General features: G+C 43.2%; 1 protein-coding gene across 1 annotated transcript in view; it reads left to right on the forward strand.

The window, feature by feature from the left end:
• Positions 1–23705, forward strand: part of ADAMTS19 (ADAM metallopeptidase with thrombospondin type 1 motif 19) — a 274632-nt gene that overhangs the window by 58115 nt on the left and 192812 nt on the right. Inside the window, exons 4-6 of the mRNA XM_048851712.2 lie at positions 16812–16984; positions 17987–18070; positions 20867–21024. Coding sequence (XP_048707669.2) covers positions 16812–16984; positions 17987–18070; positions 20867–21024 — 415 coding nt within the window. The remainder of the gene's footprint in view (positions 1–16811; positions 16985–17986; positions 18071–20866; positions 21025–23705) is intronic.

The following is a 23705-nucleotide window of genomic DNA, read 5'->3' on the forward strand; positions in this document are numbered from 1 at the left end:
ACACAGAAAAAGAATGGTAAATGGAGACCCAGGCAAGCTTATGCAAACTCATCAAGTTTGTAAGGATGCAGTGTTTCAAAATGGTAACCCTAGGAACCATAATTCTGTCATTAGAGAAAGGAGATTGGCTCTTGGGAGCTTCATGCTGACTCTTTGGGGTAGAGAAGAAACCAAAGGATGGTTGGGTGCGCACGCTAAGTAGCCGCTCGGAGTGGCATGAGATGACTGCCACAAGTGCACAGCGAACCACGGCAATGCAACTACAAATCTCTGATTACAAGCGCAGGACGCCAAGACATCGAAAGTGAACACCCACAGGAACAATCATCTTGAAGAACTTCAGCTACTGCACAAGGTGAGTAACCTTCTCTTTTGCTCTTGCAGCCTATTGCTTCTGCCCTTTAATCAGTGCTAAGTGTGTGGGGTCAGGGGAGGGGAGAAGAATGGCTGGGCCTAAATGATTCAAGAAACAAACTCTTGCAAAAGGGTATGATAGGATATGTTTATTACTAGTGATCCTTCCACTATCTCTGACCCTGGACAAGATACCCTAGCAGGGAAAAATCAAGTTTAGTTTATTCTAACCGTCTGAAGCACTAGGTTCTGTGCTAGTGCAAATGTCCAGCCATGTGGCTCAAATTGCATGATCAGGCACTTACAGTGTATCAGTTTCAGTAATGATGTGCACCACCAGACTGGAAAACTCAGTCAGTTTCAGCTGTCTTTATAATTCATGTGTGTTGAAGTCATAGAAAAGCTTTTCAGCAGCAATTATGTGCAATATGTTAGAAAACTCCTAAATTGGACAGGTTAACAAAACATAAATTGTGGATTTTACAAATATTGCCAGAGGCTTCTGTAATATTCCCTTGTTTGTGCATTGCTGCTTTGATCAATCTTTATCTGTTCATCACTCGGAAGAATTATTTTTTTCAGTACACTGCAGCAATCTAGACCTTCCTTTTCTAGCAGGGTGCCTGCCTTCTGAAGCACTTTGGTATGGCAGTCTTGAGCTTTCGTGGTCAATACTTTTATTGGTGGTTGATCACAAAGGTTGGCTAGCTATCATAGAATCATAGAAATGTAGGGCTGGAGGGGACCATAAGAGGTCATCTAGTTCATCCCCCTTGTGCTGAGGCAGGACCAAGTATACCAACACCATGACACCATGAGAGGTATTTGAGCAGTCTGTTCTTAAAAACCTCCAATGATGGGGATTCAACAACCTCCCTTGGTAACTATTTCAGTGCTTTACTATCCTTTATAGTTAGAAAGCTTACCCTAATATCTAACCTAAATCTCCCTCACTACAGATTAAGCGGATTACTTCTTGTCTTACCTTCAGTGGACATAAAGAATAGTTGATCAGAGTCCTCTTCTAACAGTCCTTAACATATTTGAATGCTGTTATGTCTCTACTTGATCTTCTTTTCTCAAGACGAAACATGCCCAGTTTTCTAAACCTTTTATCATTTTTGTTGCTCTCCTTTGGACTCTCTCCAGTTTGTCCACATCTTTCTTAAAGTCTGGTGCCCAAAACTGGAGACAATACTCCAACTGAGGCCTCACCAGTGCTGAGTAGAGTGAAACAATTACCTCCTGTGTCTTGCATATGTTAATACACCCCGGAATGGTATTAGCCTTTTTCGCAACAGCACCACATTAGACTTGTAGACTATATGGTCATAAAGGACCATCATGATCACTTAGTCTGACCTCCTGCACATTGCAGGCCAAAGAATCTCACCCACCCACTCCTATAATAGACCTCTAACCTCTGGCTGGGTTGGTGAAGTTCTCAATCATGATTTAGAGACTTCTAGTTACAGAGAATTCACCATTTACACTGGTTTAAACCACCAACTGACTCATGCCCCATGCTGCAGAGGAAGGCGAACCCCCTCCCCCCGCCACAGGGTCTCTGCCTATCTGACCTAGGGGGAAATTTCTTCCCAACCCCAAATATGGCGATCAGTTAGACCCTGAGCATGTGGGCAAGACCCACCAGCCAGATACATGGAAAGAATTCTCTGTAGTAACTCAGAGCCCTCCCCATCTAGTGTCCCATCACAGTCTGTTGCAAATATTTGCTAACAGTTGCAGATCGGCTACATGCCATTGTAGGCAGTCTCATCATGATATCCCCTCCTTAAAATTATCAAGAGGAGTTAGGGTTTTTGCCCCCACTGATCCCCTTGGAAGTCTGGTCCAGAACTTCATCCTCTGATGGTTAGAAATCTTTGTCTAATTTCAAGCCAAAACTTGTTGATGGCCACTTTATATCCATTTGTTCTTGTGTTCACTTAACTTAAGTAACTCCTCTCCCTCCCTGGTATTTATTCTTCTGATATATTTATAGAGAGCATTCATATCTCCCCTCAGCCTTCTTTTGGTAAGGCTAACCAAGCCAAGCTCTTTGAGTCTCCTCTGATAAGGTACGTTTTCCATTCCTCAGATCATCCTTGTAGCCCTTCTCTGCACCTGTTCCAGTTTGAATTCATTTTTCTTAAACATGGGAGACCAGAATTGCACAAAGTATTCCAGATGAAGTCTCACTGGTGTCTTGTATAATAGCATAAATGCTTCCCCTGTCTCTATGGGAAATACCTCGCCTGATGCATGCTAGAACTGCATTACCGTTTTTCACAGCTGCATCACTTTGGCGGCTCTTAGTCCATCCTGTGATCAACCAATTCACCGATTTTTGGTTCATGTTCAATTTGTGATCCGTATAACCTCCTGATCCTTTTCTTCAGCACTACCAGCTAGCCAGTTTTCCCCATTTTGTAGCTGTGTATTTGTTTTTTGTTTCCTAAATGTAGTTCTTTGCACTTGTCTTTGTTCATTTCAGACCAATTCTCTAATTTGTTAAGGTCACTTTGAATTGTAATCATGTCCTTCAAAGTGCTTGCAATCTCTCCCAGCTTTGAGTCATCTGCAAAGCATACACTCTACTTCATCATCCAAGGCATTAATGAAAATATTGTATAGTACTGGACCTGAGACAGACCCCTATAGGACCCCATTAGATATAGGTCCTCCCAATTGACAGACAGCTACTGATAACCAGTTGTATACCCATCTTATAGTAATTTCATCTAGACCACATTTTTCTAGTTTGTTTATGAGACTCTTATGTGGGACTGTGTCAGAAGCATTACTAAAATAAAGATATAACATATCAACTGCTTCTTCCCATCCACTTGGCTAGTATCCCAGTCAAAGAAGGAAATAAGAATGATTTGCCATGATTTGTTCTTGACAAATCCATGTTGGCTATTATATACAGGATGCTATTATCCTTTAGATGCTTACAAATTGATTGTAATTTTTCCAGTATCTTTCTAGGTATCAAAATTAGACTGACTGGTCTATAACTCCTTAGGTTCTTCTTTTCCCCCTCTTTAAAGATCATGCCTCAATGATCTCACCAATGGTGTACTAAAAGCCATTAGAGGGAACACATATCTGTGCTGAATGTGTTGAGGGTCATTAAGGCTAATAGCTGTGCATACAGAACTGGAAAAGACAATCAAATAAGGTATTATTTGTTGTCTATTCCTGTTGGAATGGGTTGAAGGATGATGCACAGTGAAACAGTTTTTTGGGGGGTTTGGGGGAGGGACAAAGAACCTGTAAGCAAAAAGTCATGTCCTGGCACACACAGATTTCCTGTGTGTGCGTAGATCTGCCTGCCTCTTTTATTGGAGACGTGTTTGTGTGTGGGGACTTGACTAGATGATGCATTGTTGCATGCCAGCTGGAGTCTAAACTCTAGTCCACGCAGCATTTTGTGCACTAACTGTCCTTGTGGACTCTGCTGGGATGCACTAACAGGTCCCAAGTGTGTGTTGATGTGGTACTATTTCTGACTATATCAGTGCACACTAGGAACTTTAAATGAGTGCCAGCAGGGTCCACATGGACAGTTAGTGTGCAACACGCTGGTGTGCACAAAATTTACACCCCAGCTGGTAAGTACTAATGCAATGTGTAGACAAGCCTTGTGCATTTTATTTATGGGTGTGTGTCAGGCACAAATACCTAGACATACACAGACCTCACATCCCACTCCTTTCTCAGCAAATGGCCCACAAGAAGGACCAGAGATGGACTGAGAGTCCGTTAGGCTGAGAAAGAGAGTGAGACACTTGGTAATAAGCAAAGTTCTAGGGTAATTTAACTGATATTTCATATAACTAATTCTTCAGCCTTCCTAGTTTTTGTGGTTTTTACATTTCTGGTTAATGTTTTTATTTTCTCTTTTTTTTTCTAGTCTATGCAAAATGCACTTTTCTTGTAGGGAATTTGATACGTTGACTGCTTATGTGGGGAAAGTATTATTGGGCACCATGGAGAGAGGAAAGAGGCCTTTGTCCTTAAGGAAGGTAGAAGTAGTATGTAGTAACAGCTTGGGAACTCAATCAAGGCTGAAAGGAATAGCAATCCCTCCTTAAATGGTGCTCCTGAGAGGCTGGGTTGGGGCATGAGGGCTGCTGAGTGGCTGAAGTTTCCTAGGCATGGTTACAGGAACCAACAGTGAGTGATTTTGAGCAATTTATTCATCTTTCATGTTTTCTATAGCTATAGAAAAGAATTCAAAGCCGATGTTGTACAGTGCCATCTTTAAAAAGAACGAGGCATACTTGTGGCACCTTAGAGACAAACAAATTTATTTGAGCATAAGCTTCCGTGGGCTAAAACCCACTTCATCGGATGCATGCAGTGGAAAATACAGTAGGAAGATAGATAGATATATACACACAGAGAACATGAAATAAATGGGTGTTTTAGTTGATAGCTGCCATTTGTAGTTGAGAATCAAACAACGGATAAACTACGTTGCTGGAAACTTCACTGGAATCAATCAGTCCTTCTAGGATATAGGTGGATGGACTAGATGACTCACTAGAGGTCTCTTCTAACTGAAATGAGTTTAACCAATTTATTTGAGCATGAGCTTTCGTGAGCTACAGCTCACTTCATCGGATGCATACCGTGGAAACTGCAGAAGACATTATATACACAGAGACCATGAAACAATACCTCCACCCACCCCACTGTCCTGCTGGTAATAGCTTATCTAAAGTGATCATCAAGTTGGGCCATTTCCAGCACAAATCCAGGTTTTCTCACCCTCCGCGCCCCCCCCCCCCCCCAAACTCACTCTCCTGCTGGTAATAGCCCATCCGAAGTGACCACTCTCTTCACAATGTGTATGATAATCAAGGTGGGCCATTTCCTGCACAAATCCAGGTTCTCTCACTCCCTCACCCCCCTCCAAAAACCACACACACAAACTCACTCTCCTGTAGGTTTTTGGAGGGGGGAGAGGGAGTGAGAGAACCTGGATTTGTGCAGGAAATGGCCCACCTTGATTATCATACACATTGTGAAGAGAGTGGTCACTTTGGATGGGCTATTACCAGCAGGAGAGTGAGTTTGTGTGGGGGGGCGGAGGGTGAGAAAACCTGGATTTGTGCTGGAAATGGCCCAACTTGATGATCACTTTAGATAAGCTATTACCAGCAGGACAGTGGGGTGGGTGGAGGTATTGTTTCATGGTCTCTGTGTATATAATGTCTTCTGCAGTTTCCACGGTATGCATCCGATGAAGTGAGCTGTAGCTCACGAAAGCTCATGCTCAAATAAATTGGTTAGTCTCTAAGGTGCCGCAAGTACTCCTTTTCTTTTTGCGAATACAGACTAACACGGCTGTTACTCTGAAACCTGAAATGAGTTTGTTATTTAGATTTAGGGCTATAACCTTGTCTTTCAGCATTAAAAGCTTGCATTGTAAATCATAATTCTTTTTCGAGAGATGTCCCTGTGGGTGCTTCACTCCAGGTGTTGATACGTCCATGTGCCTTTGCTCAAAGATTTTTTACAGCAGTTCTTGCACTGGTTGCACATGTGCAGAGCTTGCTCCCCGGCTCTGAGTGTACCTTAATAGTACGTATGCACGACCAATCTCCTCACTTCCTTCTCTACCATCCCTGGCCTGAGATGGAGCTCAGCAGAATCGTTAGAGAATTTCTTCTCTCCCTTGTTCAACTTTTTTCCCTCTTGGTTTAGCTTACCAATAATAGTTAGGTACCCTTTTTTTCCTTCTCTTCTCTTCAATTTAAACCCTGCCCCACACACACACCTTTTTTTTTCTGTCAGCGCAGCCACTTCCGACATGCCTGGCTCTCCCAGTTTTAAGCGCTGCTCTAACTGTAATGATGCCATCCCTCTTTCAGATGGCCATTCTAAAAATACTAAATGTTTGGGGGTGTCCCACCTCCCCCAAAAATGTGCCCACTGCAGCAAGTCGAAATCCAGGGCATGCAAAGACAGGGAGCTAAAACTACTCCTGCCGCAAAAATCTCTCGGACCAGGCTCAGACCCGGGCTCTTACTCTGCTGTACACCGCAGCTCCCCTGCTTCAAAGAGACAAAAGAAAACCTGAAAAAAACATCAGTCTCTCTCACACAGAAAGGCTTTTTGCAGGGACAAGCCTTCTCCGGGTATTGCTTCCCTCCCCGCGCTCCCCTGGCTGAGTACCTTTGATGCGCCTGGCTCCTCTGGCGCCACGCAAAATCCACCTGTGGCTGCGGCGATTGCACTAACCTCCAGTGCCAAGGCTTCAGGCTTTCAGTTGCCTGCCTCTCACAGGGCACCATTTGGCACCGCAGTGGAAGCGGTGCCAATGCATACCAGCCTGCCTGACCCCCCGGAGGCTCCTCTCACTCTCCCGGCACCATCAGCCTTTGAGCTAGCCGGCAGTGACAGAACGCTAGGGACACCAGTGCAGAGAAATCCCTCCTCAAAACAAATTCCTCTCGCTCAGCCCTCCCCTCACAGAGGCACTGCGGCACCGTAATTCACACACTCAAGGGACCTCCTGGTGTCACCTATCTTGCAATCACTGCTACTTAACACTTACTTCTCTCCGGACACTCAGGCAAGGTCCGCACAGCTTTCCTCCAGTGATGAGGAATCTGGGCTGCAGGGAGAATGTTCACCTTATCAGATCTCCCATCCACAGACCCCAGTCAAGAGTGGTCATAGAAAACTGCCTCGTCCTACTCCGAGGGTCCTGCCCCATGGTGTGTGAACCCCTAGATGGCACCACCCATGCCCTTCCCACCACAGTGGCAGTATTGGGCTCCATTATACTCAGGGCCACACTCATTATAGTAGCCAGGCGTGAGATCTGCTCGATACCACCAGCTGATGACTCTGCCACTGACTCCAGACACCAGGCTGTCACAACCGCAAGAGCAAGCACAGCCTGCCTCTAACCCGGTAGAACCAGTTGTTCCGCCTGATGAAGCATTGTTTCCTCCTCCCCGACGTTTTCGGATGACTTCTCAAAATTTCAAGACCTGTTTGAAAGAGTTGCCAATGAGTTATGACTTAACCTGGAGGAAGTCCCTGAACAGCAGCATGAGCTAACTGAAATCCTGCAGCCGCCTTCTTCTTCTAGAATTGCATTACCTATCAACGCAGCCCTTTTAGAACCTGCCAAGGCCATTTGGCAAACACCGGCTGCAAGCCTGCCTACCTGTAAGAGAGCGGATCGAAAGTACTTTATTCCTTCCAAGGGCTCGGAATTCCTTTTTACTCACCCAGCACCAAACTCTCTGGTAGTAGACACTGTTAATCAAAAGAACAAACATCAGTTTCCCCGCTCCACTCCTTCCAACAAGGACAGTAAGTGATTAGATCTACTCGGATGTAAGGTATACACTTCTTCCACATTGCAGTTTCGCATTGCTAATTACACAGCCATTCTAGCAAAGTACAACCACAAAAATTACAATAAATTCATGGACTTCGTTGTTTCTTTTCTTCTGGAATGTGATCAATAATCTACAGCCATAGTTTCTGAGGGACAAATCATCTCCCACACTGCTCTTCAAGCTGCCCTTGATGTGGCCAATACTGCAGCATGGTCCACTGCCACAGCACTCGTGATGTGCCGAGGGTCATGGCTCTCGTCCTCTTCCTTTCCCCAGGAGGTCCAGAGTACCATTAAGGATTTCCCCTTGGATGGTGACAAACTATTTGCCTCCACCACAAATGACGTACTCCTCTCCATGACGGACTCCAGGGCAACTCTCTGGTCTCTAGGAATTCAAACTCCTTCAACCAGAAGGCGACAATATAGATACCAGCCTTACCAGCGACCATGCTACCCCACATACACCCAGCAATTCCATAGATCTCACGAGCAACAGCAACGACAGAGACCCAGATACCAATGCCACCATCCCACTTCCTCGCCAGGGTCTCAACCCCCTCTGACCAATAAGTAAATTTGAAGCCTTGGTTGAGGGTATAGAAAACAATATTCCCACTTCAGCGCTTACACTGCCTGCCCCTATTTTTGGTCAGCACCTAAGCCCATTCTCCCATCAATAGCAAAATATTACCACCAACAACTAGGCTTTAGAGGTCGTCACTGTTGGCTATTCTATTCCTTTCCTCTCCCCGCCTTCCACCCCCCCCATCCTTCTTCAGGGACCCCTCTCACGAGCAACTGCTCCTCCAAGAAGTACATCTCCTTCAATTGGGGGCAGTGGAAATTGTGCCCGAACAACACAGAGGGAAAAGTTTCTATTCCCATTACTTCTTAACAGAAAAGAAAACTGGGGGATGGTGACCGATCCTTGACCTCAGGCGGCTAAACAAATTTATCAAAAAGCAAAATTGCAAAATGGTGACCCTCACCACCATAATCCTAGTGCTGGAGCAGGGAGATTGGTTTTCAGCCCTCAATCTACAGGACACCTATTTTCATGTGACTATACATTCGGCCCACAGATGTTTTCTTCATTTTACCCTCGGTTCGACACATTTTCAATACAGTGTGTAGTCCTTTGGCTTATCTACCGCCCCCCGAGTTTTCTCCAAACTCCTAACCGTGGTTACTGCCCACCGTCAGGAAACGGGGTTATAATATTTCTTTACCTCAACGATTGTCTCCTCAAAGCCTCAACACTCGACGAAGCTCTTTGATCTATTCAGCTTTCCATTGCTTGCTTACTTTCCCTTGGCCAACAAATAAAAACAAACCCACCTTATCTCCTGCCCAACAACTGGAGTTCATAGGAGCGCACCTCGATTCCCAAACGGGAATAGCGTCTCTCCCGCTCAGTCGTTTCAACACCATAAAACTGATTACAAAACTTCACAACAGTCCCCAGGTCACTACACGAGACTGCCCGCAACTATTAGGCCACATGGCCTTGTGTACTTTAATGGTCAAAAATGCATGCCTATACATGAGGTGCTTTCAAGCTTGGTTGACCCCGGTTTACAGACCAAATGTACATGCTCTAAACAAGCCTCTATACATACCCTTCAGAGTCAAAGACTCCCTCCAATGGTGGACAGTTCCCTCCAACCTCTGCTCAGGAGTTCCTTTTCTCCAGGACTCCCCATCACTCATAATGACTACCGATGCATCCCACATGTCCCACCACACAGTCCAGGGGCTATGGTCTTCCACGAAGCCTCCCTACACATAAATGTCCTAGAACTTTGAGCCATACGCAATGCATGCCGACACTTCCTCCTATTCATTCAGAACCAACATGTTAGGATAATGACAGACAACATCGCATGCATGTTCTATGTCAAGAGGCAGGGAGCGCCTTGATCTCACTTGCTTTGCAGAGAAGCCTTGACGCTCTGGAATTGGTGCCTCACAAACAACATCTGGATATCAGCTGCCTATCTTCCCGGGGCCCTGAATACCACCGCAGACGAACTAAGCAGACATTTTCCCTGGGATCACGAATGGGAGATAAACGACAGGATCATATGCAATATATTCTGGTTTGGGGCTATCCAACCCTGGACCTCTTCGCGAAGAACAAGAAATGTCCCAAATTTTGCTCCAGAGCTGGATTGGGCAAACATTCCCTAGGAGATGCGTTCCTGATCTCATGGGCTCAACACTTAATGTATGCTTTCCCAGCAATACCAATTCTCCACAGAGTTCTGACAAAGATACGAACAGATTGTGCCACGGTAATTCTGATTGCCCTGTCATGGCCCAGACAACCATAGTATCTGTTCCACACCAGAATGTCAATTCACCCACCAATTTCATTGCCTCTCACTCCAAATCTCCTATCGCAGCAACATGGTTGATTTCTTCACCTCAACCTGTCCATGCTTCACCTCAAAGCTTGGTTCCTACGTGGTTTTCCCAAAACGAATTTGCATGCTCTGAGGAGGTTCAAAGTGTGCTCCTACATAGCAGAACACAATCTACTCACGTCACGTATCTCCGAAAGTGGAAGCGATTCACACAGTGGTGCTCAACGAAACAACTTCCTCCTACTTCTGCACCTCTTCTGCCCATACTTGACTATCTATTAGACCTTAAGCAATGTGGTCTTTCTTTTCCCTCCATCAAAGTCCACTTAGCTGCTATTACAACTTTTCATGACAAGATCAACGATACCTCTGTTTTTGCTCATCCAATCACCAAGCATTTTCTCAAAGGACTCCAAACCCTATACCTGGACATTAAACCTCCTGACCATCGGTGGGACCTTCACTTCATATTATCCTGCTTAACTCAACAACCATTTGAGCCCCTAGCAACTTGCTCCCTCTTACACTTCTCTATGAAAACAGCATTCTTGGTGGCAATCATCTCCGCCAGGTATGCAGGAGAAATAGCAGCTCTGATGGCGGACCCACCATACACACTATTTTTTAAGGACAAGGTTACCCTCTGACGACAACCTAAATTTCTTCCAAAGGTGCATTCATCATTCCACATCAGTGAGTCAATACACCTATCAACCTTCTTTCCTAAACCACATGCAAACTCTTTTGAATACACAGTGCATACATTAGATGTACGCAGGGCTTTGTCCTTCTATTTGGATATAACCAAGCCCTTTAGGAACTCTTCTAGACTCTTTGTCTCCATTGTGGAGCACTCCAAAGGGACACCTATTTCTACCTAGAGACTTTCGAACTGGATTTCTGACTGTATACGACTGTGCTATCAGATAAAGAAAGTTTGGCCTCCAGCCGACATCAGAACTCACTCTACTAGATCTGTGGCTACCTCCTTGGCTTTTCTATGCAAAGTTCCTCTGGCTGACATCTGTAAAGCAGCCACTTGGACTTCTGAATACATATCTGTTTCTGAACACATATTATGCCCTCACTCAAGGCCCTCTCTCTGATACACGATTAGGCAGAGCTGTATTATCTACTGCATTCCTACCAAATCCGAAGTCCCTACCTCCTTGAGATTCGCTGCTTTTAAGTCACCTGGAGTGGAGCACCCACAGGGACATCTCTCAAAGAAGAGGAGGAGGTTACTCACCCTGTGCAGTAACTGACATTCTTCAAGATGAGTGTCCCTATGGTTGCTCCACTACCCACCCTCGTCCCCACTACTTCAGAGTTGAGGTAGCCTCCATTGCAGAGAAGGAACTGAGGAGACCGGTAGCACATGAGTACTATTAAGGTACACTCAGAGCGGTGGGGGGTGGTGGTGCAGGCTCTGCGCGTGCGTGATCGGTACGAGTACTGCTATAAAAATCTCTGAGCGAAGGCACAGGGATGCACCAACACCTGGAGTGGAGCACCCACAGGGACACTCATCTCGAAGAACATCAGTTACTGTACAGAGTGAGTAACCTCCTCTTCTATGACTTGTAGGATGTGTTTCTTGGTCAGCATCCTGACACTGAAGTTTTTAATGAAACTGATTCTCAAAAAATGACAAAAATACATATACTTAATAAAATATGCTGTGATTCTATAATTAACAATCATCTGCGTAAAGTTAAGGACAAGTCACATGCACTAAATTTAGGTCATGCAAAAAGGCCAGAGATATTAGAATTAAGATATCTATCAGAATTTTATTTTATATTTTAAAAATTATTTTAGCTTTGAAGAAAGTATATTTAAATTTGTATAGTGTTATACTGGACCCAGAGCCAGTGCGCCTGTGCTAAAGTAGCTGACCCAGATTTGGTTTTAGAAGAGAGCTTCTGGTCAGGGGAAGGAGGAGGACTGTCAATGAGGGAGACCTTGTGGGTCAGAGCAAGGAAGCAGGACTGCCAGGGTCCCGGGGAGGGGAGGCAGTGAGGACCTGTTCTAAAAAGGGGCCTCTAGAGAGAAAAGGTCTCGCGAGTTGGTACTCTGGGAACAGGGCAGAAAATCAGGAGTAGGAAGACTGCCAGTGTCTCCTGGAAGGAGAGGCAGTAAGAATGTGAAAGGTAAAGGGGAAAAATCCCCTGGGAGTTATAGCCTAGGGTGAGCTCAAGAATTGTTTTAAGTTTGGACAATAAAACTGCCTAAAGAACGCTGTTGTTGTGGCAGTAATCTAAACCTTCCCATGATTCCTCCTGTCCTGCACTCCAATACCATTCATTTTTGTTCTCTAGAAGTTTTCTCAAAGCCACTGCTTTGGTAGATAAATTAGGTATGAATTTGGACATCTTTCTTTGACTGGGACATGGAATCATTTCAATGGCTGAAATCTTCCTCTTATCAGGTTTTACACCTTCATTGGAAATAATGTCCCCCCAAAAAGTCAATTCTGTAACTCCTAAAACACATTTCTCCCTATTTAGTTTGAGGTTTGCAGCTCTAGTTGCATGCAGGACTTCCTGAAGTCTACAATCACGTTCCTTTAATTGATCCCCAGATGATGATGTCGTCCACTGAGGTGTCAACACCATTAATATGTTCATAGATCAGATGTGTGGCTTTGTGGTACACTTCTGATGTTGAAGCTATGCTGAAGGATAAGCGTAAAAATTTGTATCTTCCAAATAGGGTATTAAATGTGCATAGGAGAGCACCCATTTTAACAGATTGAGTTTCTCACATGCAGCCAGGTCTAAAATTGGTGTCACCTCCTTTAGCACTACAATAAAAGGGAGCCTGTACATGGTGCTTTTATGGTTAATGCTAACAATGCACTTCCCCTTCACAGGTATATTAGTTCCAGAATAACCAGTTATTTTTATTTTTGTTGGTTCCAGTTTTGGTCTTATTTTCAGTCTCTCATAATTTTGTTCAGACAGAATATTAACCTGAGCTCCTGTGTCCAGTTTCAGTGGAATAATTGTTCCATTCAGTGTCATAGGAAGTATCCAGTTCCTCTCATCAGGCTTGGTAGATCCTAGTACGTCTATGAAAAACTCCTCAACCAGATTGTCTTTAACTGAATGCACTTGACTTTTCTGCATTTGGGATCTGCAGCATTTTGAAAAATGATTATTTCCCCCACATTTATGACAGAGTTTCCCAAAGGCAACACATAGTTTGGGGCCATGCTGTGATCCACACCTTCCACTTCACCATCTGTATCCAGTTTTTCCCCGATCAGTGATTTTCATAGTGAGTGGTTCCACTTTCTGATTTGACCTATTCTGGCTATATTCTATAGTACTTAGTACATGGATAATTCCTTCTGTTTAATTCAGTTCTTTGGCTTGTTCTTTCACAGTTTCTGCTGCCCTGCATATTTTGAGATCTTTTTCTAAAGTTAAATCTTTTTCATGGAGCAGTGTCTCACTATACACATTGTCTTTAATGCCACAAATGATTCTATCTCTAACCAGAGACTCTACCAGGTCACCAAAGTCACAGATAGGTTACTGAGTTTCCTTCATTCTGTGACATATTGCTCTATGGCATCATCAGTTTTTTGCACTCATGTAAAAATTTTGTATCTCTCAAAGACAGGGCCAGATTAACTCTCCTGTGGGCCTGGGGCTATTAGATTTTGTGAGGCCCCTGTATACAAGTATTTTTTCTGGGAGGAAGTTTAGTGCAGGAGGGGGCTGGGGCAGGGGATTGGGGTGCAGGAGAGGGTGCGGGGTCTGGGAGGGAGTTTGGGTGCAGGAGGGGGATTCTGATCTGGGGCAGGGGGTTGGCGTGGAAGAGGGGGGTGTGAGGTGCAGACTCTGGCCGAGAGGCGCTTACCACAGGCGGCTCCCAGCTGGTGGCACAGCAGGGTTCAGGCAGGCTGCCTGCATGCCATGGCCTCATGCTGCTCCCAGAAATGGCTGGCTGCTAGCACGTCTCTATGGCCCCTGGAGGAAGGGGGATAGAGTGTCTCTGTGTGCTGCCTGTGCCCGCAAGTTCCATCCTCATAGCTGCCATTGGCTGTGGGGATGGTGCTGGGGTTGGGGGCAGCATGCGGAGCCACCTCGCCCCACCCTCCTGCCAGGGGCTGCAGAGATGTGCTAGCAGCTTGCTGCTTCTGGGAGTGGCGTGGGGCCACGGCATGCAGGCAGCCTGCCTAAGCCCCCACTGCGCTGCGGCACTTTTAGCAGCCTGGAGTTGGAGATCGCTGCCTGTGATTTATTTTTGCGGGGTCCCCCCCTTGAGCTGGGACCCTAGGATGCAGCCCGTAAAGCCCCTGCCCTAATCAGGTCCTGCTCAAAGGTCTCATTCCTTTTTGTCATGCAGTGTTCCTCAGATGTAGTCAATATTTTATTTAACTTCATGCATTTACCTTCTTCGAACTTAAATTTGTTATAAATATCAAAAGTTTCCTTCCCAGCAACATGCAAAAAAAATTATGATTTCACTTTATCATTTTTCTCCTCTGCCCTTATGGCTGCCAAATACAATTCAAATCTCTGTCTGAATTTTTTCCAGTTTGCCGCAACATTGCCTGACAATTTTAGACTGGAACGAGATTGCAATACATCCATTCTGGGCTCCCCCACACTTTCTTAAGCTAGTCAAGTTACTATTGTGCTCACCAAATACATGCAAAAGCCTCTATGCCTGGTGCTTCACATGCTTCTCTGGTGCCTCCCTTTGTCTCTGCTTTCAGTTGCAAACAGAGGAGTTAACTTCAAAATCACTGCAGTTTCCTTCTCATTCAGCACTTCTGACACCATGTAATGATCTTGGGGTTCATTAAACAACAAACCAGTGATTGAGAAAGGAATAAAACTGTAATAAAACAAACTGGAGAGCTTCTGTAGTGAGCTGCTGCACACAGCCATGTGGTTTTCCCAGCCCCTTCCTCCAGGGCACATCTCCAAATTTCCACACACTTAACACTGTCCCTTATGAAGGAGTGTCTCCAAACCACAATTTTTCATAAACATATCTTTACAGATAGTATTGTATTGTCTTTCACTACTCTGTAAGTAATATTTTTTGAAGTCATTAAACCTAAGGAGATTATTTTAGTACTTTTGTGAAAAGTTTACTCTTATGTTTTGGAAAGCATGCTGAAATTCATAAGATGGTGTACAGGAATTTACAATGTAGGGATGAGACAGATCAATTGAAAAACATTTTGCTCAAATCTCCTAATGCCTGAAGCGTCTCAGAACATGTATCTATAATTGCTATCTCCAGCATAAATTGTGTTTCAAACATAGGATCCAAACCCACACCATGGAGCTCTGAGAGTTATTTTACTTTACTTAAATGGGAGCAAAATCGGGACCACAACTTTTGTGACATGCAACATAGTCCAATATGAATCATGGATAGCGCTGCATTTTATTTGTTATTTCATTAAACTTTAAAATTAGTGTTGCTAATTACTGTATAAATACCTGGCTACCTTCTGGTCCAGGAAATAAATTCAAATCCTTTTTTTTTTATAATAACCTAAATTGTAGTGGGAATTTTGTTGTATTGTTGAAGAAGCAGCTTTAGATAAACAAGAACTGGTGGTCTCTATTCATCTATGAGTTTAATATGTTTTCAATTTGGAGTTTATTGTGTGCTTAGAAACTCATTTACTCAAGTCATCTTTTGTGCATTATTTAATCTGTATATAATTACAGCAACTTTTACTTTGAAGTCCTGTTTTTCTCGTCCTTTTTGTAAAACTGAGGAAAGTGTTTCAATTAAATCCTCCAGTATATGACCCTTCAAACCATTTCTTCCAAAACAGAGTTTGTCCCCTGATATTTACTAATGAATTGGTCCATGTGTACAACATGCTCTTGGTCCTAAGGGTGTGAATGTGTTTCAATCCAGATTTTTCTTTCTGTGTGTTGGGGGAGGGGACATAGGAAGGGGGAGAGGTGTGTGGACTTCAAATTTTTCCTGTATTTTCCGAAGGCAGGGAGATACTCTTGCAACATCAGTGACCCTATTTTTGTGTCAACCCATGACTTTAATTAGTATTCTTCCAGTAGCCAGACTGAAGGCAAAATCCTGTTTTGTTTTACATGTGTACACTAGAACTAGGGAAGAAGGTGAAGAGGGTCTCCCTGGCTCTGGTGTACTCATGCAGCAGCTGGACAGAATTCCAGCTTGAGCAGTATGCTGGACTAGCGGCTAACATGCTTGAATACAGTCCATAGCCTCAAACTAAGCATGACTGGATAAGTATCCCTAGCAAATACATGTTAGCATGTATTAATTATTACATTGTATTATAAATGTATATGCAGTAGAACCCCTATTTTACTAACTACCTCGGTATTGAAGAGTTCATAAAATTCAATGTCTGAGTTAAAGTAGTACAGTGCATTGAAGACATCAGAATATGAAGGGATGTGGAGTTGTATTTCATCAACGTCACCTTCATTATGGGCTTTCCACCCCTTCCCTCCCATTGGGAAAAATGGTTTGTATAACTGGTTGTTCATAAGACTTGTGTTTGTAAAATCAAAGTTCTACTGTAATCCTGTAGTTGTAGTTATCTCTCCACTCCCAGATGTCTTGGCAGTGACATTTTATAGTATAACTCTTTTTCTAGCAAATCCTAAAAATATCAAGTCAGTGATACTAATATAAAACTGCTATTTTAAAGGATGAATTCATGTAGCAATATTTTTATGTTACAGATAAAAGAAAATCCAGGAATCAAAAACTAGGAGGAAGAGGAAGAAAAAAAAGATACTCCTATAAATTACCCCAGGAGTACAATATAGAAACTGTAGTGGTTGCAGATCCAGCTATGGTTTCATATCATGGAGCAGATGCTGCCAGGAGATTTATTTTAACCATCTTAAATATGGTAGGAAACTCTGAGAACTTATCAAGGCATTTTGTCAGAAAGAAAAATGTATGCCCAGAGATTGATTGAATTAATTATTACAGTTGTTCAACAGGCATAATTAACTGTAAGTGGGCATTCCATAAAATTAAACAGACTATCAGAATGTACCATGAATGTTCAGCAGCACAGAAGCTATGATTCTGCAGACATATCTTGTACCTTCAATAATAATAATAAGCTAAAGAAGTGGGATTTGAACAGCATGATTGTTTGATTAGAAACCCATATTGTTATTTGAACTATATTCAGGTTGAATGCTTAGGACAAGAGTCTGATCTGAACTCATTATGAAGACGTACTGTTCTCATTTAGAAGGATCTTTTGATCTTCTTGGTGGCTGGAGGAGAAGCAATCTTACGGTCTCGGACAAAGTTATGTTTCCTTCCAGCAATGAATGTGAATGCAACACACTTATTTGATCCAGAAGGCAGTGAAAATTAGTAACTGCAGTATTACTAATACTAATAGTAAAGAAAAAAAATCACAGAATAAAGGATCATGAAATGGAGAGTGGGTGAAAACTTGATCACGACTACTCTGTTTGGCCCTGTGAGTTATTGCTTCTTGCCATCTGCTGCTCACTTTTAGCCTCGGTCCTGCATTTATCTCAGTGGGACTCATGGCATAACGTTATGTACATGTGGAAGTGTTTGAAGAAATGGGCAATAGTTTTTAAAGCTCTGTCAAGTTCAGCTGGAAAAAGATAGAGCTCTTTTATGATTCTTGGATCAAACACTGGATAAGCCCTATCTGTCTCCTCCTCCCCACACTTCAAAAATGGTAATATCTAAGTATTGTGTTATATTTAATGTGTAGAAAATTCAAATGTCAAGTCAAAGTTCTACAAAATTAAGAGATCCTTAAATTCTGAGATTTGATTTTTTTTACGGCTGTAATGTATTCCAATGTGTCGAATGGGAGCACTCATGTTTATTTTTTTGTTTTGTTTTTTTCTTAAAGGTTTTTAACCTTTTCCAGCACAAGAGCCTTGGAATTCAAGTGACTCTTCGAGTGACTAAGCTTGTTCTACTTCATGAGACTCCAGTAAGAAAGTACTGAATATGTCTTATTCTGTGACAAGACTTTGTAGAATGAATAGAAGGGTAGGGGCATGTTGCTTGCTGCCTCATTAAGGCATAGAATACTCATCACTTATAACACCCTGATAATTTCTCGGTTATATTTATAATAGTTATTTGTAGTGGCGAGAGACCCCAATCAAAATTGGGAGCTCATAGCACTAGGTGCTATACATACACACAGTGATAGACAATTCCCATACCTAGTTTATTTCAAAATTGAGGGTATATATGGCTTTCAAGTAACCTAAAAATTGTAAATGATTTTTTCTTAGTCCAGGTTCATAATTTATCCTTTGTTGAAATTGGCTGGTATTTACAAACTTCAGTCCATTATCAGCTATTTTTTTTCCTGTGCATGTGGATATTACACTCTGAAAGCAAAATCCTTTTAGTTTCAAAGCTTACAGTTAGTTGTAAAATGAGATATAGGTCAGTCATATCATAAACAAAACAAGAATGTAGCACCACTCTTTCATGATATGTCTTTCAGACATCATTTTAGAAGTCATCTTTTAAATCCTGTTCCCTTGTTGAAGAGATGAATCAGCTGTTGTAAAGTGGGTCATTCTTTGGAGTGACCTATTTGTAAGCGGGGGAATAGTCCCGCTATTGTGGGGAACTTTCCTGGCTTCTGCACTACCCCGGTGAAGTGGGCTAGCGAAAGGATCTGAGTCCTCGCTCCCACTTCCTTTACCCAGTGGCCTCCCTGCCCTTGAGGACTCCCCTTCCACTCTCCTGTCTGGCAGAGTCCTCGTAACCCCAACAAGGCTGGGCCCAGGATTCCTGGGGGGCTCAACCCCCACCCTGCTGTGGTCACCTAGGACAGGGGCTAGGGTGTCCCCACTCTGGGGTACTCTCTCCGCACTGGGCACTTCTCTGACCCACTGACCATTACATACAAGTTAAAGCAAATTCAAGTTACTTAATCAACAATTAATTTTAAAAAGAATAAGGAAACATGGGAAAGGTTAAAGGAAACACATCAACCCGCTCTGTGGCAGGGAACATCACAAACAGTGTCTCTGGAACATCAGGGCAGTTCAGTCTGTTCCTTGTATGTCCCAGGCCGCCTTCTCAGGCCCTGGCTGTGCTGTAGGGATGCTGTGGGTTGGACACTTGCTCTGGTGGTGACCACACGCTCTCAGGCTCTAAGTGATAGGACCCTTCTTCCAAGTGTTGTTGCCACCCTGCCAGGGTTACAATCCAAGCCTGGCCTGCAGAGCCTCTTGGCTGAGGTGTCTCCCTGTGCTGGGCCCGCTGCTGAGGGTCCCCGTCACACTCTTTAGCTGCTCACCGCACCCAGCTCCGGACTGCTCCAGCCCCAGCTGCACTGCTCTGTCTCTGCACTGCTACTGCCTCCAGCTCCCTGGGCAGCTTCTTTGAGCCCTCTGGCTCTGGTTGCTACAGCTCTGCTCCCAGGACAGGTCTGCTCTGCAGGCTGCTTCTGTGACTCTGCTCCCAGCACTGACCTGCTTCCTGGGCTGCTTTTCTGGCCCCTCTGGCTCTGGTTGCTGCAGCTCTGCTCCCAGGCCAAGTCTGCTCTCTCTGGGCTGTGCCTCTGGCTTTGGGGCTGCAGCTCTGCTCCCAGGACAGGGTCTGCGCTCTCTCTGGGTTGCTTTTCTGGTCCCTCTGGATCTGGCACAGCTCTGCTCCATAGCTCAACTTGGGCCCCTGCTTTCTCCTTAGCTCAGCCCCACTCTGTCTGACCCAGGCAATTCCAGCTCACACAGAGGACGGGAGCTCCCTGGCCTCCTGACTCCCTGATTAGCCTGCCTGCCCTGTCATTCAGGCTGAGCTGGAGCATTGGCCTCTCCCCATTGTTCCTGGGGACTCAGTCTCAGGGTCCTGATTTCCCATAGACCCATCCTCTTTTAGTACTGGGAGCTCGCCAACCAAAACACCCCCACTGAATGTTAGTAAGGGGCAACAGTCCTCTTACATATTGTTCCCTTATCATATTTTAAAGCAGTAGTATGTGGACTTTTTGTTATTTTACAAAGTATCTGAAAGCTTTGCATATTTTAGTTAGAGTTCACAAAAATAAAAAATGGAATCTTATTATCCATGTAAGAGAGATTTTTAACTTATACATTTAAATAAATTAAATTATACTTAGGCTAGTAGTTAAAGAAGCATTTCTTGTTTAGACATATAGTAATCCTCTCAGGAAAAAAAGATCCCTCAAATCCAAACACTGGATCTTGGTATCAGTGCTCTCCCTAGATGCAATGAACTCCAGCTGGTATCAATGGAAGATCAGCACATATGGGGAGAAGAATATGGGTGAAAAGCTCCAATGAATGTATCTGAGGGCATAATTTTCACCAGCATTGATTTAATTAAAGTCAAATGAAGATGGCTTCTGTTCTTGAAGTTAAAACAATTGTGCCATGTATATTTTATGACAAATGAAATAGAATATCTTTATTAACTGAGACAAATCACGTGCTTATATTTGTAAAATTATTTGAGAACATTTTTCTTTGTACACATATCTTATATATACTACAGGAAAAAAATCATTAAAGTGAAAAACAAGGAATCAGAAATATATTCATATCTAGACAACGATAGATTAACAATTAATTCTATTATAATAGTTTCACATGAGTAACTGGGACTAACTGTGGGGTGAGGCATTGTTAGGAAATTCTGATTTGTGATCTCATAACTTGTAGACGTTGACAATTAAAAGATGAAAGAAATATACATTGTGATTTACATGTTCATATAATAAAACAAGCAATTCAATTTTCAGGCAGATATGTATATCGGGCATCATGGGGAAAAAATGCTGGAGAGTTTCTGTAAGTGGCAACATGAGGAGTTTGGCAAGAAGAATGATATACATTTAGAAATGTCAACAAGTTGGGGAGAAGACATGTCATCAGTAGATGCAGCCATACTTATCACAAGGTAATATTTTCTAAAAACAGTCTCTTAAAAAAATAGCCTGATGTCTTCTTGGCAGCACTGTAGAATTAGAGAAGTTCAGTTGTCTTGTGAGGTGATACAGTTTGGCTTTAGCTTTAGCTATGGAAAGAAATGTGATTACAGCCTTCTCTCCTGCTCTTTTCTGGTAATTAAAGTGAGCTATTATTAGAGATCAAGTTGTTAGAAGGACAGGTGCTGGAATAAATTGATGATATAAAAAGCAATTTGTCACCTGGTCCTGATGTTATACATCCAGGAGTTCTGGGGGAGCTTCAGTTTGAAGTGGCTGAGAGGCTACCAAAATATGCAATCTCTCATTCAAAAGAGCTACTGTTCCAGAGGCTTGAGGGGTAATACATGCTGTATCTAGGGGTGATCTGGAGAATAACAGACCAGTAAGTTTTAAATCTGAATCTGGAAAATTGTTTAAAATGATCATTGAAAATTTAATACCTGGAATGATAGGGTCTAACCAGCATGGTTTTTATAATCTGCTAGCATTTGTTGAATGTTTAAATAACCGGTTGACATTATTTAGATTTTCAAAAGGCCTTTGACAAGTTCCCTCACAAGAGGCTGCTAAAGAAACTAAGTAATCACAAGATAAGAGGCAAATACTGTCATTGGCCAAAAATAGACTAGGAGACAAAATAAAGAGTTGGATTAAATAGTCAATTTTCATTGTAGAAAAAGATATTTTTGAGGGGTTCCTCAAGGTTCTGTACTAGTACTTGTACTATGCTAGTTGTTGTTTAATAAATATATTAATGATCTGGAAAAGGATGAACAGCGAGGTTGCAAAATGTGGATGTGATGTGAAATTAGTTAGGTTAACCAAGACAAGAGAGGACTGTGGAGAACTTCAGAGTGACCTAACCAAGCTAGATGAGTAGGCAGCATGTTGGCAAGCGAAGTTCAATGTCAATAAGTGCAGAGTAATGTATTTTGGAGGAAAAAAATTAAACTATTCATACACAGTCCAAGGTGCTAAATTTACTGTATAAACTCAGGAGAGGGACCTGGGGTGTCACTGTGGACAGCTCAATAAAGACTTCTGTTCAATGTGCATCTGCAGCCAAAAAAAGCAAGCAAGATGTTAGATTACATAAGGAATAGAATGGTGAATAATACAGAAAAGTCAGTGGTGTTGCCTCATTTACATTACTGATGCAGTACTGTTCACCCCATCTCTAAAGAGATATTGCAGAATTAAGAGGGGGTTCAGAGAATGGTGACACAGATGATTGGGGGTTTGGAAAAATTTCCATGAGGAGACAAGAGAAAAGTTTATAATTGTTTACCTTAGAAAGAAGAGGAGGGACGATAATAGTACATATAATAATGAATAGTATAGAGCAGATTGGTTGGGAGCCTCTGTTCTCCCTGTTTCATAATACAAGAACAAGGAGACACATTTAATTAAATTTAAAAAGTGGCAAATTCAAAAACAGTAAAAGGAAACATTTTTTTCATTCTATGTGTAGTTAAACTGTGGAACTCATCACCATGGGAAGTCACTGAGGCAAAGAATTTAGCAAGATTAAAAAAAGGATTGGACACTTTTATGGATAGCAAATTGATTCCAGTGGGAGTTAGCTGGTTGGGCATTTCTGAAAATCCCACTAGGTACCCATCTGCATTATTAGTAACTGAAATACCTTTGAAAATCTAGACCTTAACCCCCCTGTACTTCCATTTCCTCTAAAATGGAGAATAACACTTGAGGTCTGTCTTGGCTAGAATAGGAAAGAGTTTTTAAAGGTGTTAGCTAGCACAGTCTAACTAACATTTTCTAAAACTAGTGGAGGTAAGACAAGGTATACTTTAGCGTGTGCTAGTTGGCAGGTTGAAGCCTAATTTAAAAATTAAACATAGCACTATTCCCCTGTGATAGTGTACCAGGAGGCCGAGTGATCAGTGTACCTGACTTCAAGCCCCTTGCTTCTCTGCCTGGGTTGCAGAGGTGCCATTCCTGACTTTAGGCCAGGAATCTTCTGGCCTCCACATGCATCTGGGCCTCAGATCTTAAGGGGGTGTGGTAGGTGGACCTGGGCCCTGCTTGGGTTATTAGCACTTCAGGATTGTCCTGGAGTCCTCCAGAATTAAATATTAATCTTTAATGAAAGATTATGTCATGTGATGAAACTTTCAGGAATATGTCCAACCAAAATTGGCAACCCTAGGGCCCTCCCTCTCCACTAGATCCCAGCCCAGGGCCCTGTGGAAATCAACATCAGCAGAATTCTCCCAGTACAGAGTCTAAGCCTGCTGCCTTGGGCTCCTTCCTACCTTTGTCCCTTTAATTTGGGGCATGGCCCTATAATCCAAACTGTCTTTAGCTTGGAGTGGTGTCCACTTATAGGCATGGCCCCTATAATCCAAACTGTCTGTAGCTTGGAGTGGGCCAGGGTGGAGAGGCCTAGCCCCACAATGTTCACTCACTGCCGGGTGCTCCCCAGTCGCGTCAACGGTCTCTCTTGGTCAGGGAAGCAGTCCTTCTCCCCAGGCAGCTGTCCTGGTTGTCAGGCTTGTCGTGAAGCTCCCCTCAAGTACAGAGACCTCCTGCCTCTTCACCAGTCAGCCCTGAACTTTATTTTCTTTTTCTTTATCTTCTCTTTTTTATGGTGAATCAGACTTGACTGAATAGTGTATAGCCACCGCCA

This window comes from Caretta caretta, chromosome 5 (assembly GCF_965140235.1).
Source record: "Caretta caretta isolate rCarCar2 chromosome 5, rCarCar1.hap1, whole genome shotgun sequence".
Classification (NCBI taxonomy): domain Eukaryota; kingdom Metazoa; phylum Chordata; order Testudines; family Cheloniidae; genus Caretta; species Caretta caretta.